This window comes from Zootermopsis nevadensis, unplaced genomic scaffold (assembly GCF_977971745.1).
Source record: "Zootermopsis nevadensis isolate Lab colony 2312 unplaced genomic scaffold, Znev_1.0 Znev_ptg000025l, whole genome shotgun sequence".
NCBI classification, from domain to species: Eukaryota; Metazoa; Arthropoda; class Insecta; order Blattodea; family Termopsidae; genus Zootermopsis; species Zootermopsis nevadensis.
Window position 1 is genome coordinate 13,078,874 of NW_028259157.1, and position 15,714 is coordinate 13,094,587.

General features: G+C 42.5%; 2 protein-coding genes across 4 annotated transcripts in view; one reads left to right on the forward strand and one right to left on the reverse strand.

Moving 5' to 3' along the window:
* Nucleotides 1–15,714, reverse strand: part of LOC110836381 (ribonucleoprotein PTB-binding 1) — a 135,277-nt gene that overhangs the window by 114,882 nt on the left and 4,681 nt on the right. The gene's annotated exons all lie outside the window — the stretch shown is intronic.
* The window catches only part of LOC110836377 (uncharacterized), a 29,872-nt gene continuing 16,331 nt past the window's right edge, over nt 2,174–15,714 (forward strand). For 2 of the 3 annotated variants that reach the window (XM_087355867.1, XM_087355868.1), the window contains exon 1: nt 2,175–2,390. In XM_087355867.1, the coding sequence (XP_087211993.1) occupies nt 2,228–2,390 (163 nt within the window). In that variant the 5' untranslated portion in view covers nt 2,175–2,227. Of the gene's footprint in view, nt 2,391–15,714 lie in introns of all 3 variants that reach the window. The other variant, XM_087355869.1, reaches the window with a different exon arrangement.

Consider the following 15,714-nt stretch of genomic DNA (forward strand, 5'->3'; position numbering starts at 1 on the left):
TTTTCATGAAGACCAAGTTTTGTACCAATACAAAAGAAAGGTTAAATTATAGTTCTGATTTACAATTAAGATTTGTACTTCTGTACGTTTTAATTACTCTGTTTCTTGGCTGGAGAGAGGAAGATAAATAATTTTGAACGGCACGGTAGCAAATACTTCCCGAATTATATCTCTTATTTTTTTCGTGAATGCAATTTGCAAACACAAAATGGCATTATTTTATTGGAATTTGGCATAGCTGTAAATCAAAACTTAATTATGTATTGTGTTCCGTATCTCATATTACGTCACCCTTCATAGCGCCACAAGCAGCGTACAGCACCTGACGACCCGTGGGATGTTTCCAATATGACAGAGGTCTGTGACCCATCTCACGTTCGCGGGTCTGTAAGTCATTCCCAAATTAACTCGTGGTGGTTCGGATAACTTGGCGCTGGGAACACAACATCGGTGTGTGTACCAGTTAAATATATAGCCCGAGGCCGCCCAGTCCACGAGAGTGTCCGTGGGGTAAGACAGGCCATGTCGAATCATCGCCAAGGAGAGTATCCTAGCAATTTCCTCTGTCTGAGTACGAGACAATTGCTTTCTGCGTTCTAAAGTTCTCAGCCGACGACGATTAAGATGGCAAACTGAGTGACGTTTCAGGGGACCAGAGACTCATAACCCTGATGATGCAGGACGTGCCCTCCTCTGAAACGTCGGATAATGTCTACTAGACTGAATGTTTCCATTTTGCAAAAACAGACAATCCTGATAACAAAAAACTACATCAACACAAAATCCCGTAACTCGGAAAGCGTCGCGAATCTGAGAAAGAAAATCTGTTGCATTGTCTGCTCCAAATGATCTGCCCAGCAACCTCCATAAATACTGTACTAGAGCTTTGAATCAATCTGTTTATACAGACCAGTGCGTGTAAAGTTTATTTTCCGAAAGGTACAGTATGGTGTACGAACTGAACGAAATCCTGGGGTCTCGGGTTCGATTCCCGGCGGTGCCCGAATTTATAACTTGTGTTGGGCAAGGCCGTGGTCTAGGCAACACCGAGTTTTCCTCCGTGGCATCCCAACAATTACTCCATTCACACACAGAAGAAGGCAATGGCAAACCACTTCTGGATCATCTGCCAAGAACGTATATGAACAGGTCCCAGTCCGAGAAAAGGATGGAAGGATCCTGTTCATATGGACCTGTCGTCAGACAGAACATTAAAAAAAAGTCTAATCTGCGTACGCATTCTTCGTTCACTACCCAGTTTCAGTTGTACCTGTCTTCCACCTCCTCTCTTCTATCTCTCCTTTTTCTTTCTTTCTTTCTGTGTATCACTTCTCTCTCCCACTTTGTGCCTTTACTCATAAAACGGCGAGCAGCCAACCCCGTTCAGGCCCGTAAGCAATATGACACAACGAAAACGTCTGCGCGTTTCATACGAATTTCACGACATGAACATAAAATGCGAAAGATAGTAGGGCTGTCCGTCCACAAGTTTAATCTCCAAAATTACTGAAAGAAACTATATTAAACTTGGCATCTGTCACAAAATGCATCCCTATATAATTTTGGTTCGCATCTCTTAAAAACGGAACTATTATTTTGGAAAACGTTTATTGTTAATGGTGCAAAACGCAGGCTTAGATCTCAGTCTGGTTTAAAAATGTTAATAAAACATTTTCGATAGAGAATATTTAACGAAACACAAGGAAACAACTTCTGATTATGTGCAGTGTGACATGTGTAGTACAATTAGCTTTCCAACAAGACACTTTATCCGAAATCAAGCCCAATCAAGATCGGTAAAATAAGAAAATACACGTATGAGAAGGACCAGCATGCGTATTTTTTTTTGGATATTCTCTTTTATTACGTAATATTTGCTAAAATTATATAACGGGCAGCCCCATAATTTGCACCGTTCACCAGGGACGACAAAATCAAGATATGGTATGGACGAGGCATGTAGTTCACACGGGAATGACGCAGCGTAGCTTGATACCAACGTTTCGGAGGAACACACTGTCTCCATCTTCAGTCCTGAGACAACCGAAAACAACAACATCGTCGCAGGAAGTTTGGCGTGCCCTGGGTGCGTGACCGCTGTTCTAACCGCACGCTTCCATTAGCGAAAATGCTTGTCGACTAAGAATAACCGTTCCGGCCCTACGCGGCATCGCCCCGATCGGCTCATAGTCACAAGCCTGCATCTGCAGCCTTAACATCGTGGAAAATGCCTCTCCGCCATCAACCTCCGACGCTGCGAAGAGCTACGATGACAGTCATAGCGAACCACTTCGAACGCCTGTGCTATGACTGCCCGTCCAGGCAGCAAATGATATCGATGGTCGACTCGGAAGACTATCTTCAGTTCGAGGGCCCGTTTGTCCACATGCGTAAGTACAGTTTCCTGCTCCGCTGAGACTTTTACGCATACGAAACACACAATTTCGTATCAAGTATTTATTTGCCTGTGTTTTGCTGTGAATTCAATCAGAACCTTCAATCTGACCTTCGTCCACAATTTTAAAAAAATGTTAAGCTTAGTAATGACTTTGCTATCAGTCACGTGGCTCCAGTTCAATTTTACGTGTGAAGGACAAATTGGGATTGGATCAGGTTTTTTTATCCAATCACTTCGGTTTTCCACTGTTAATCAATAATACTGTGACGCTGAACAGCCATTTGTCAACGCTCGTTAGGCGCGCGAGACGTGACCAGTCAGGACTTTATCTCAACTTTAGCCCTTAACTGGAAATGCACGTCAGGAGGCAAAATAAAGACCTTACTCAGATGTCTTAATTTTAAACAGACTTCAGCACTCACAAAAGACAAGGCAGAAAGGACAGATGTACAAAAGGACGATAGTCACAATGTCTTTTGAAACAGTACGGAATATAGGATACGATAGGGCAAAAGCCCTTGAAATCCAGGAAATCATTTTCAGACACTAAACACCATGGCAGCAGAGGCGTCATAATCATGACTGAACACAGCCCACCAAAACACACGAAAGAAAAATTAAAAGACCAGAAAATGCATAAACATTTTTTTCGCATTTACAGACCGAATTTTGATTTTTTTATTTTAGTGTTCTGTCTGACGACAGGTCCATATGAACAGGATCCTTCCATCCTTTTCTCGGACTGGGACCTGTTCATATACGTTCTTGGCAGATGATCCAGAAGTGGTTTGCCATTGCCTTCTTCTGTGTGTGAATGGAGTAATTGTTGGGATGCCACGGAGGAAAACTCCGTGTTGCCTAGACCACGGCCTTGCCCAACACAAGTTATAAATTCGGGCACCGCCGGGAATGGAACCCGAGACCCCAGGATTACAAGGCCAGCGTTCTAACCGCTAGACCACCTCATCTTATTATTTATTTAGTGTTCTGTCTGACGACAGGTCCATATGAACAGGATCCTTCCACCCTTTTCTCGGACTGGGACCTGTTCATATACGTTCTTGGCAGATGATCCAGAAGTGGTTTGCCATTGCCTTCTTCTGTGTGTGAATGGGATGCCACGGAGAAACCGGGGAAGCCCCCGGAGGAAAACTCCGTGCACTTGCATGGAAGTACAAATGCATTCAGAAGCCCGAATCAGACACCAGTCTAGAGAAGAAACTTATAGAAAGACTTCAATAAAATTGTAACAGGTGATAATGAAAAGTTCATAACGTACCACAGCAGTGTGGGGTATAAATCTGAAAAGCTGTTGGTGGAACCACTGGATCAGAAAGCCCTTGCTCAAAAAGCCAACAGTACGCTCAGCTAGTCAGAGGTCCCCGACTTTCATGGAAAAAGGAGGTGGTTGCTATAAGCCTGCCACAGAATGTTGTAAATTAACTCTTAAAGCTAATGTTGCAAAATGTGTCCAGACCGGTCTTCGAACATCCTGTAGCATTTCACATTTCTACTTGCGAAAATATGAGAGACAGAATTTTACTGTTTTCCGTCCTCGTTAAGAGTCTTGCCCATGTCGTGACGTGGAAATTATAAAATTGCCTTCGATACCATTCAAATTATGGCACCCTTTCTAACGACACGAACAAAATGGCTTTAAATTGAAGCCCCAATCTCGCTTCGGGGGTCAGTCGCAACAGAGAACATGAAGCCGCCTGTAACTGCCCAAGCGGCACTTTCGTCTTCGCTAAATATTTTAAGCCGATTTCATTACGAACTTGTACATTAAACTTTCACCCAAAACTTTTCCTCCGCAGGAAAATGTGCTGACACGAAAAGATCAATGTTAAAAAATATAACCACAAACAAACATCAATAACACGAGGTACTTGACTTGACGCAAACCCAAACAAAAGTTCTATTGCGGTGGTTTTCAACCAGTGTGCCGCGAATTCAGTCCAGATGACACGCGATACTATTAATTTAATCTTGTACTCAGCCGCTAAGATTTCTTGCTGCAGATCTAGAGGCGACCGAAACTTAATCACAACATTGATTTAACGAACAGACTTATCAAATGCACTTTGCCCACAATTTTGAACGTCTATTCCAGATATGTCGAATTACGGGTCTACTGGTATATTGCGCCTTATGGGAAATCACCGTCTAATGAACACATCAACATGTGCGTGATTCCTTTTCTCTTCGAGGCCACTTTGAAGGGACGTTTCAACAACCATGAGAAACAAATTTTTAAAAAAATGTCACTTTGCTCTTGAGATGATGTTACATAGGATTTGTCGTTGTTTATTCGGGTGCTGTGCGGCAGTGAATCTATTTCAGGGATTATTTATCACAAATGAAAAAAATCTATTGTGATTACGAATAATGAATCGTGGTCAGAAGTGGCCGTGGCCTATAATAATGTCCCGTCTCACCACTTGAGTGAACGTGCTGAAGAAAACAAAGGAGTCGTTGCCCACTCACGACCACTTCCTGGACGCGGGTCACCATGTGTGATTCCTTTACGTCAGCCGAGAGACAAGACGAGACCACGCAGGCCGAGTCTCAAATTTCCTTCGTTTCGTAAAATCCGTTCATGTCTACCGCCCATTTCCCCTGATTCTTTCCTTTACTGCATGCCGTTAGATGATAAACTTGTCGATGTTCATTACAACCCTGTTATTCCCATGCAAGAGATTTCAATAACCGTTTTAATTTGATCCGTAATCATCTCCATCGCAGTCAATTCACGATTACCTGAAACAGTCATTAACTGGTTTATGTCCGTTTCGGTGAATCGACATTGTTCTCTATCAAATGAGCCCTGGGTTCAATGCATGTGTCATGTCGTCCAGACCCGGTGATGTCAAACCCATCATCGTCATTTGGCAGTGGTCCCCATACCGGGCGTCTCACAACGTGGAATAAAGTTAAGTCCCTGGAGAGCAGCCCCAGTGGTACCAAACCAGCATTTTATATGAATTCAGTTATTCACTCAACTCGGTTCGAGGGTCTCTTTCGTGTTACGTGAACGTGAAGGCTTTGCTTAAACGGGCTTATCCCACTACCAGGAAATCCCCGGGCAGACATCAGAGTAAGTGGCTGAACGATCTGGTTCGATTCTCGGCTGAGGAACGCATTTTTCTGTCACCACGTGAAATCGACCTTGGCATCCATCCAGCTTCCTACCCAGTGGCTGCTGATGGTCAAGGGGCTTCAGATTGAGGCTGTCCGTCTACTACCGAGGTTAAACACGCACTCAAGTTCCTCGTAGCTTTAATGCTGTACTGCGCTATTCGAATTACTCAGAGAAACCCACTTTCGACTTCTTTGCCTATATGCATGTTTGAAAGCGCTCACAGAGGCCGTGAAGATACGGTATAATAACGACATATGTCAAAATGTTCGATGAGAGTTCACTGACTGGCTATTATGAACACATTACTCCCTACCTTTGGGATCCATAAAGAGCTTGCAGATTCTGAACCATAAAGTAACAGCGATGTTTTGACGACCAAATGCAATAGTTTGGATAAGCAAAATATAGACGACCTAAGCTCGGATTAAAGAAGACAAGTGTTCGCGTAGTAAAAGCGGCCGGTCAGTCAGCACTGTGCCATGACGACCTTCGAGTTTGTGAAGTTTTATTGCTACACGAAGATGGCACACAACAGAAAGTTGTCCGGTCGTGCAGTCTGACAGTCGTATCATACAGCCTATCAGTCAGTGTCCGATGATAATCCGTCATACTCCTGTCACGTCCAGTGTGCCACAGCTTCGGCCTCATATCCTGCAGTCTCGACTGCGCTGTGTTCATTGACCCACTTACAGTTACCGCACACTCTTAAGGCGAATTCCTGGGTGCTATGGCCACGACCACTTCCACTTACGATCCATTATACGTCACGTAACATCAGTCTACTCCGGGGGGAAACTACGAAAGAATAATTATTTTTTTAGTACTGCCATCTATTATTTAAAATTAAACTGTTCTTTTGGTTTCTAGCCCGAAGATACATGTCAGTATGTGCCAATGTTTCGGAGGAACATACTGTCCCCAAGCAGAATTTGATGTTTTCACGGCGGTGAGTCCGAAGATGTCTTCTGGGTTGAAGCGCCGTGTAGTATGATACGAGTTTACCAACGAAGAATCTCATCGCCCTGATGATGGGGGAAGAAAAGTCCTCCGAAACGCTGGCATATGCCGATGAGTCTATTTGGCGCCAAAACCCATATCATCATCAGACTCACCGCCGTGAGAACCTCAGACCGAACTTATCAGATTCAGGCGCATGGACGATCAGAATATTTTGTTCTTAAATATACTCGCGATTGTCGTAATTTGCACTACAGCTGCTCCATACATCACATTACTAAAAGTTATCCATGGAATTTAACCGAGCACTACGCCGTGTACACGTGTGGCTGAGTGGATTTACAGCTCCGAACCTGGGCACCAGACGAAGTTAATTAAATACCACGATGCATTTGTTCATACAGTTCCGGCAGTAATTTTTAGCAGATTCAGTTGTAACCATTAGAAATGTATTATGGGACGCTGCTTTGCGTCTGAACGTATTCATTTATTACTCCAGTTTGTTATTCAGTCCACATGACGATCAATCGGACGGGAATACAGAACCCCAGTTTTCATTCTGCGAGTCAATTTTTAATTAATTTTAAACTTGTCATCCAACACTGAAGGTGTAGTTGTATTTATAAACATCGATTTAATCTGCGCAGAATACAACCACATGTCTAGTACACCATTATGCTATGTTATTAACAAGCTTTCCATAACAGAAAACACGCACCATTATGCCACTTAATAAAACAATAGCACGACACTAATTAATTTCTGGTAAATTCTGCTTGTGTTAGCTTCCAATGAATTACGAGCACGGGTACAGAGAATTTTACTTCCAATCAGAAGCACAGGTCGTCGCCCACTTCAAGGCACTGTGATAGGCGGTCTTCAAATTGATAACATAAGAACCAGACGTAATTAAAGCGTTAGAAAATATTCAAAATTAATTACGTAGGGTAGTTAGTAACCTGAAAGCCCACGCAGAAGACCGAAAACCGACATTATCACTGCCGTAGAAAACCTCGTATCTCGTGTATAAGATAGTTGTGACTGTCGCATATTTTGTCAGTCTCAGAAACCCAGGTAATTTCTTTACTTACGACTGTGGAACTCTGTGACAACGTAGCCAAAATAGTTCAACACACCTAATATCAGAGCCCGCCTCTCAGACATGCCACGAGCTACATCAGTCCAGGTCGCATCTCCATAACCTATTTTCCAAGATCGATATTAAATTGTAATGCAAGTAAAATGCACGAAGTTAGACTGTTCATGAAACACGCTGTTTATTCAGTTGTAATTCCCTAAGGTCTCCTCAGCCAAAACCCAGTTATCTCTTGACTGCACGTCAGGCGCACTGGGAATGTAATAAAGTCTCGTTGGAACTGAATTGGCCTCAGAACACAGGCGAGGCTGTAATGATGCTGTGTGATTCGGCGTTGATAATTTAATTTTGCTGAAAATAGGAAAAGTCGACAAAAGTATCAGTTACTTTTCAGTTTGGATCGCACATCTCGGAAATAATTCTGAAATGTAATTACTTTTAACATTGGCACGAAGTAAGTATCAGGCCGTCATGACAAAGTTGTTACTTCGCTCATAATGGGAGAGACAAAGAGGCAGAATGACAAAGCTACGACAGGAGAAACATTTAATGTGGCACATATTTGCAACTGCTCTCTTCTATTTCATTGCAGTTTCGAAGCGAATTAATCTTGTTGCAAAAATAACACTGAAGCCAGTTACTAATTATAATTATAATTATAGCATAATTCGTCTTCCTTGTGCTTTCTTGAGGAATACAAAGCCCCATAACATTTAGTAAAACGTGTAAATTATTAAGTTCCTCATTATAAGCTTTATCCAGTCTCCTGTCACTGCACCCCCACTGAGGTCCAAATATTCTCTTAAGCACTCTGCTGTCAGAAACCCTGATTTAGTGTTGTTCCCCTAATGTGAAAAACCAGGTTCCACACCCAGGTACAATTACAGTTTTGCGCATTTTAACCTTCGCGTTTCTAAACAACAGAGAGCAAGGCGGATAATTCTGAACTGCATGGTGACAAGAACTCACCTAATTTAATTTCTTCGCGAAATCTAATTTGATTACGACCCGAATGACAGGCCCCTTTATAGCTCGGCACATTTGGTAACTTTAGGGTTGCAGGGTTTCATATTAATTAAGAGAAGTTCCAGGCTAGTTAACTGACTATTAGCTTCTGAAGAAGCACTCTGTCCCACGCACTTGGCAGCTCAACAAAGTACCCTTTACGGTTCCACTACTCAACCGAGCGACCAAACCACCGTCCGGACCCCCATTCTCAGTTGAATCGTTCCATTTTTTAACTGTTAACTTGTTTTTACAAGAGACGACCTTCAGTTACCTCAATCTCGATATTTTTAAACGTGTAGGAAGTGTCAGATCACGAACAGACAAACAAAACCATCATTTGTCCACGCACCGAAAGAAGCTGCTACGCGGCCTCGGTTCCCTGAGCTGCGGGTTCGAACTCCGCCCAGGTCTAACCCACAGGAAATTATCACTCAGTCTGCCCCCCTAACCCCCGAACTCAGAAAATTATTACTATGGACTGCGGTCTTCTGGACTATGACGTCGTGTAGTCTTGTACGCGGTTGTCAATTTTTCGGAGGAACTTACCGCCTCCATCTGAAGTCCAGATTCTGATGGCTCTAAATACTGATTGGAAATCCAGAAGCAGGGAACTTCCCGAAGTGTCGAACTGCCAAAGAAGTGCTTCCTAATTATTTGCCGATATTCCTAAATCACAGAAGGCAGATGCTTACTGTGAGGTTTCGTGATGGACGTTTTGAAAACGCTGTTTCCGTCTCCAGGGGAAAACGGTATCAAAATAAAGGGTCGACGTTTCAGTAGCGACAGTTCCGTTTCATTCGTCGAGTGACAGCCTAAATAACTCAAAACATTACTCCTTACTGTCCGATTGAATGGACTGTAATCATTCATACGCTAGTTTGTAACTTCATAATTCCGTACGGGCCCACAGTACCGTAGATAAAGCATGCCCTCAAACTGAATTCAGTTCCTGCATCAGAAATCACATTTAATTATAACCGCAAAATCTACACAACAAAGCAGCAAAACCAATAACTTAAGGTTTTCAGAAACGAGGCACTTCAGGCGAAACACAATCCATTCCTACAAAGACAACAAAAGAAAATACGTAACACGAACTCAATGTGCATAAAATCAATTGCTGATGAAGACCGTACGTTCCATAAACAAATCCTCAAGCGCAGACTGCGAGCCAAACGCGACGTGACGTAGCGATATTTCGGAGGAACACACAACCTTCATCTTCAGCACTTCAGCCCTGAAGACGGAGGCAGTATATTCCTCCGAAACGTTGGTATTTACCTACTAGCGCATACGGTGTTACAAAGCAAAAGACAAACAATGACACGGGGATACATAATTTTTCATAGGCAACTATGATTTCGTGTAAGTACATATAAGTACAAGGTAACATAAATTAAAGTTACGCCAAATATTAACTTGCTTCTGAATTGTTTCGTTGATACCAAAATAACATTTTTAACCCAAAGACGAAAAGAATGTATTTTGAAAGTAAGTACACTTCATGGAAGTTGCTGGGAAACGTCGGACAGAACGAGGAAAATCACGCACTCCGCACCCGTGGAGATTATTATTTATTTAGTGTTGTGTCTGACGACAGGTCCATATGAACAGGATCCTTCCATCCTTTTCTCGGACTGGGACCTGTTCATATACGTTCTTGGCAGATGATCCAGAAGTGGTTTGCCATTGCCTTCTTCTGTGTGTGAATGGAGTAATTGTTGGGATGCCACGGAGGAAAACTCCGTGTTGCCTAGACCACGGCCTTGCCCAACACAAGTTATAAATTCGGGCACCGCCGGGAATCGAACCCGAGACCCCCAGGATTACAAGGCCAGCGTTCTAACCGCTAGACCACCTCATCTTATTATTATTTAGTGTTCTGTCTGACGACGGGTCCATATGAACAGGATCCTTCCATCCTTTTCTCGGACTGAAACCTGTTCATATACGTTCTTGGCAGATGATCCAGAAGTGGTTTGCCATTGCCTTCTTCTGTGAAAAGTGGAAAGTGGAAAGCAGAGACGTGTTTTAACACTTCAATAAGCCATGTTGCGTGCTGAACTTCAGTGTTAATTTGTTTATGATTGGTTTGTCCACCACTGAAGACTCTTTACGACGCACGGACCTCGAATTACACTAGGCTGTACCGGACTGATGACAAGCCATACATCACTGTCAACGTGATCTCTGATCGACGGAGTAATGGAACTTGCAGAACCAGGGCAGACGATGTCGCTCCACGAGATGATTTTGTGTCACATGGAGAAAGAAAGAATGATATTGATAGGCCTACACCAGAACCAATAACAATCTGGTATTCAAGACGATGCTATCTGATGCGCTTTGCATGAATTACATGTTAGCCGAGGGCAGTTTAACGACGCTGTCCGCAGCTCAGAGCACAGTGAATGAAGAATGTATTGAAGACGATTTGGGAGGGAGCGGTCGTAGATTAAAGCATGGTATTACTCCGTCATTAGCTTGTAGGGACTGATTAAAATCATGAAAACCTCTGACATCGTCATCCTCGCCGCCGTGGGAACATGAAATGCCTTTCAAAAGTTTCATTTAGGTATTAATTGAAAAGTAGAACAGTCCCGAGCGCCCGGTCGATGAAAGGCGAATAGGAATCCGATCCACATCCCCAACGCCTATTCCCCTGAGCTGCATTATAACATCATCCCACCTACGATTCGGTCTTCTGAGTGACCTCATCAGAATTTCCAACAAAAATATTTTACGCATCTCTCAATTACCCCATGCGCGCTACATGCTGCGCTCATCTCGTGCTACTTAATTTCATCGCCCTAATAATATTTGGTAAAGAGTACAAAGGAAGGAGTTCAATTATTGCACATAATTTGGAGAAAAAACTTGTAATGAGTAGCTTCGGTAATATATTGTTTTTATAGTTTCAAGAAAATCTCGCCATAAATTTCTTCAGCGTAATGGTTACTATCAAATTATTTTTTTGTTTTATTTTTACAAAGCAAATTCGTTTTCTTCTAGTGGCTGGCGGTAGAACTCACAAACTGAGAACCCGAGTTACTTACAGAGCTCGAGAAGTTTAAAAGCACAAAACTTCGGAATAAAGGGAAATGATAAAAAGGAAGACGGAAACCGTGTAAAGTCAAAGAGCATTCACTCTACTTAAAGAAGTAACTAGTTAAAACTTCTGTCACATTCCAACTCCCAAAGCTCGGCGAAGTTACGCTTTTAATATCGAAAGCTACTCTGAAGTATGGAACGCGATTTCACAAAACAAAGGCAGGAACGTCTTAAGACTGGAAGAACGCAAACACAAGTTCACGGCAGTCGGTGACCCTCAAATGATTTCTTCACGGGTCTGCATCTGGCATTAATCTTGCAGTTCATCCATTACAAATGCATGTCCGTTCAAGGCCGATCCAATCAGTGGGAGTCACAAATTTTACCAACAGCGAAACTGCTCAAGACTATAGACACTGAAATACAAAGGAATACGAATATTTCGACCGCATTTGTACCCTTGTCCACTTTGAAATTTTCACCAGGTGGTCGACCGTTCTCGATGACAGGACTTTTCAGCAAACGGTAGGTGCTGATCTTCTGGGTTGTGCGCCGTGTATATTTAAATAGTTACTGACGTTTCGACGCAAAATGCTACGTCCATCTTCAGGTCTTTATCCGAAACGTTGGTATCTGCCTATAAGTCCACACGACGTTACACCCCAAAAGACCAGCACTGGTATCTTCATAGCGGCGAATGCCTCAAATCTCAGATATCGTTTTTAACGAAAGTCGACAATGCAGCAAAACGAGGCGTCGAGTATTAGTGGTCTCAAGGCGCTGAGAATCGAAAGCTTGGAGCGCAGTCACAAGCAACAGCGAGTAGATTAATGTGTTTCAGGCCTCCATCTTAGTTCCCCTTTGATTACCCGGTAATGTGCTTAGCCCGCGTCTTCACGCACTGCCGCACTCGCTCGTCAAATTGGATCATCTCCGCCCCTTGCCGCCGTGTAAAACAAGCGAACAACGACCTTATCAACCGCTTGTTTCCTACACCATTTATGAACTGAGAAATACGGATCAGCTCCTGCAACGGGAAAGTATTCCAAGTTTGACTCCCGTAAGAGTCCGTATCGTCCTACATCTTCAAGCGAATTCTGGAATACTTTAAAATAAGCCGCGTCCACTTCCCAGCCCTTTCTGTCCCACCTCATTCAATAGAAAATAAACATGTAGCTGATAAAGTGTCGTTACATGACCCAAAAATCAACCAGCCGTGAAGATGGAGACAATAAGTTTTCCGAAACACTGGCATCTACCGATGAGTCTAAACGACGTCCGCCAAGTAGCTTCTGCAGTTGAGACAGCGATATTGCATAACCTCTTAATACACCCATTACTACGCTTATCCGGAGTAAGGGAACAAAAACTGCTAGCAAATTTGCAAAGTTTCATTCTGTACTTCTGCCTTGCGATTACACTCTCAAAGATTAAAAATTAGTTCTCACATTAATACTTCGTCCTGTATTATGACACGAGTAGTTCTCAATATATCGCAATACGTGTCACTTTGGGGCGAATAAGATTTGCCGCGTGTTTCGAAGTCTACGTCGACAAAGTCTTCCAGCAACAAGTGAAATCTTATCGCAAAATTTGCTTTCAGTCACTGCGAGAGAGTGGATCACGTCTCCCCACCGAACAAACTAATGAACCACATCGCGCGCACTTCGCATTAATCCTCATCACGACAAACTCACCCCACCGTCGAGTCTGTCACATCCGACTCGAAAACATCGCGAAATGACTTCACTGTGTTACTCAAACACCAGACACCGACGACTTGGCGTCCAACACAGAATCTGCAGTCGTCAGACGGTAATTACAGTCAGAGATCTGTGTCGTTAATAAAAAAACTTTCTGAGAACAGCCAAGCGCCGGTCAGAGACGAAGCCCCGAACTTAGTACAGAGAGTGTGAGACCCTGATGCTTGTTCAGGGTATCCTGGGACGATGATAGACGAGCATAGATAAAACAACTCTTAAACCTGAGATGTTCACGGCGGTGAAAATGTACACTATGATCTGCGTTGGACGCCTAAGATCGTCTGAATAATATTTAAATACAAAGAAAGCAAGAATGATCGCTGTTTATTCTGAGAGTCATATTAAACTCAAAAATACGACGTGTGGACAAAATGTTACTGAATACTGAAGCAGATGGTACACATATTTACCATTGTACTTCAAAGGATTAACCACCTACAATGCTACATAGCAATCAACTGGACACTCAGATGCTTTTGTATAGCAAATATGCACGAAATAAACACTACAAGATCGTGGTTAAACAAATGAATTTGCATGGTTTTCCTACCACTGAATCATAAAATGTTCTAGAGTAACATTTACATCGTACAGTAATGAATATTAACATTTGGCTTACTTTATGTTGGAAGCAGGAACAATCAACATTTATGGCATGGAATATTCTGTGTAGCTCCGCTAATCATAATTCCCAATTCCGCAGCCCTAAATTAATATATCCCATTAGTTGGCTACCTCCCGCCCCACACCGCTCCCAAGTGGACAGGATAAGAATTCCTTGGACATGATTTCCAGAACAGCAATCTGGGAAAATTTGTGAAAATTTGGTCCGAGATGAAAATTAAAATCTCTGAAGATGGTTCATTGAAAACCGAAACATGTCGTGAAAAATATGATGCTCTAATTGTAAATCGAACATTTCGATAGAAAGAGCATCATTTTAATATATTTTAAATACTAAATGTTAATTGTAATAATAATATTTTAATATTTAATAAAATATTTTATTGTGATTAGACGGTTAAAATTAAACAAAAACTCTTCAAGAAAATAAAATACAACTTCAACAACAGATGGAAATAAATATTCGCAGAAATTGACAGCCTTCGACATTGCTTCGTAAAAATATGGCGTTTCAACAGGTTTGCATGTTTTTATCCGAAGCAGCGTTTTGACTGCCAAAAAATTAGCTACAGACCATAGTGGATCGATAAACGACAGGAAGATACAGAGGACGTACAACAACAGATAGAAAATCATAAGGCACCTACACGAGTCCGTTTTAATCCCTAAATACCAGGAATCAACTGCAGATTTGCATCGAAAACGCCAATTTGTACTTGGAACAGTCATAAAAATTGCAAGCCAACAATTCCATGGCGTTAGCATTCCCTAGGGTCTACAACTGCGCATAGACGTCACGTGCAGCGTAATCACCTTTCACCGTGGATAAAACGCGTTTCATTAAACTGAATAATGCAGAGATTTACGAGAAGTTAACCCACTACATGCGTCAGAATTGGCGATTAGTGAACTTACTGCGGTGTCATCTGTTATATGCGTAGAGGTTGCCCTCGTAAACACGGAGCCCGAATTATACGAATTATTATGCACATTCATCAATTAGAAACATTTTCTTTAAAATACATAAAACATTTTTCATAAATTCCTGGAGGATTATCTCTACATGTGACAGCGTATTAGAGTCCCTAATTAAAGTAACAGAAAAACTTTGAAAACATTTTGTAAAGGAGAAATCGATTATCAATCACTTCAATCGCTAAAATCGGCCACAGTAAATAAATTTTCAAGATAAACAAAAGTATCAACGCAATGAAAAGTTTTTTTCACTAAAGATAATGGCTTTGGTATGGGTTTAGAGACGCGACATTTAAAGGGGAAAAGAACGTCCTCGATGGAGGCGGCACGTTCCTCCGAAACGTCTTATTTTTATTTAGTGTTCTGTGTGACGACAGGTCCATATGAACAGGATCCTTCCATCCTTTTCTCTTCTCGGACTGGGACCTGTTCATATACGTTCTTGGCAGATGATCCAGAAGTGGTTTGCCATTGCCTTCTTCTGTGTGTGAATGGAGTAATTGTTGGGATGCCACGGAGGAAAACTCAGTGTTGCCTAGACCACGGCCTTGCCCAACACAAGCTATAAATTCGGGCACCGCCGGGAATCGAACCCGAGACCCCAGGCTTACAAGGCCAGCGTTCTAACCGCTAGACCACCGTGGCTACGTCTATGACCACTAAACACTTCGTGGCATCACAACCCAAAAGACCACAATCC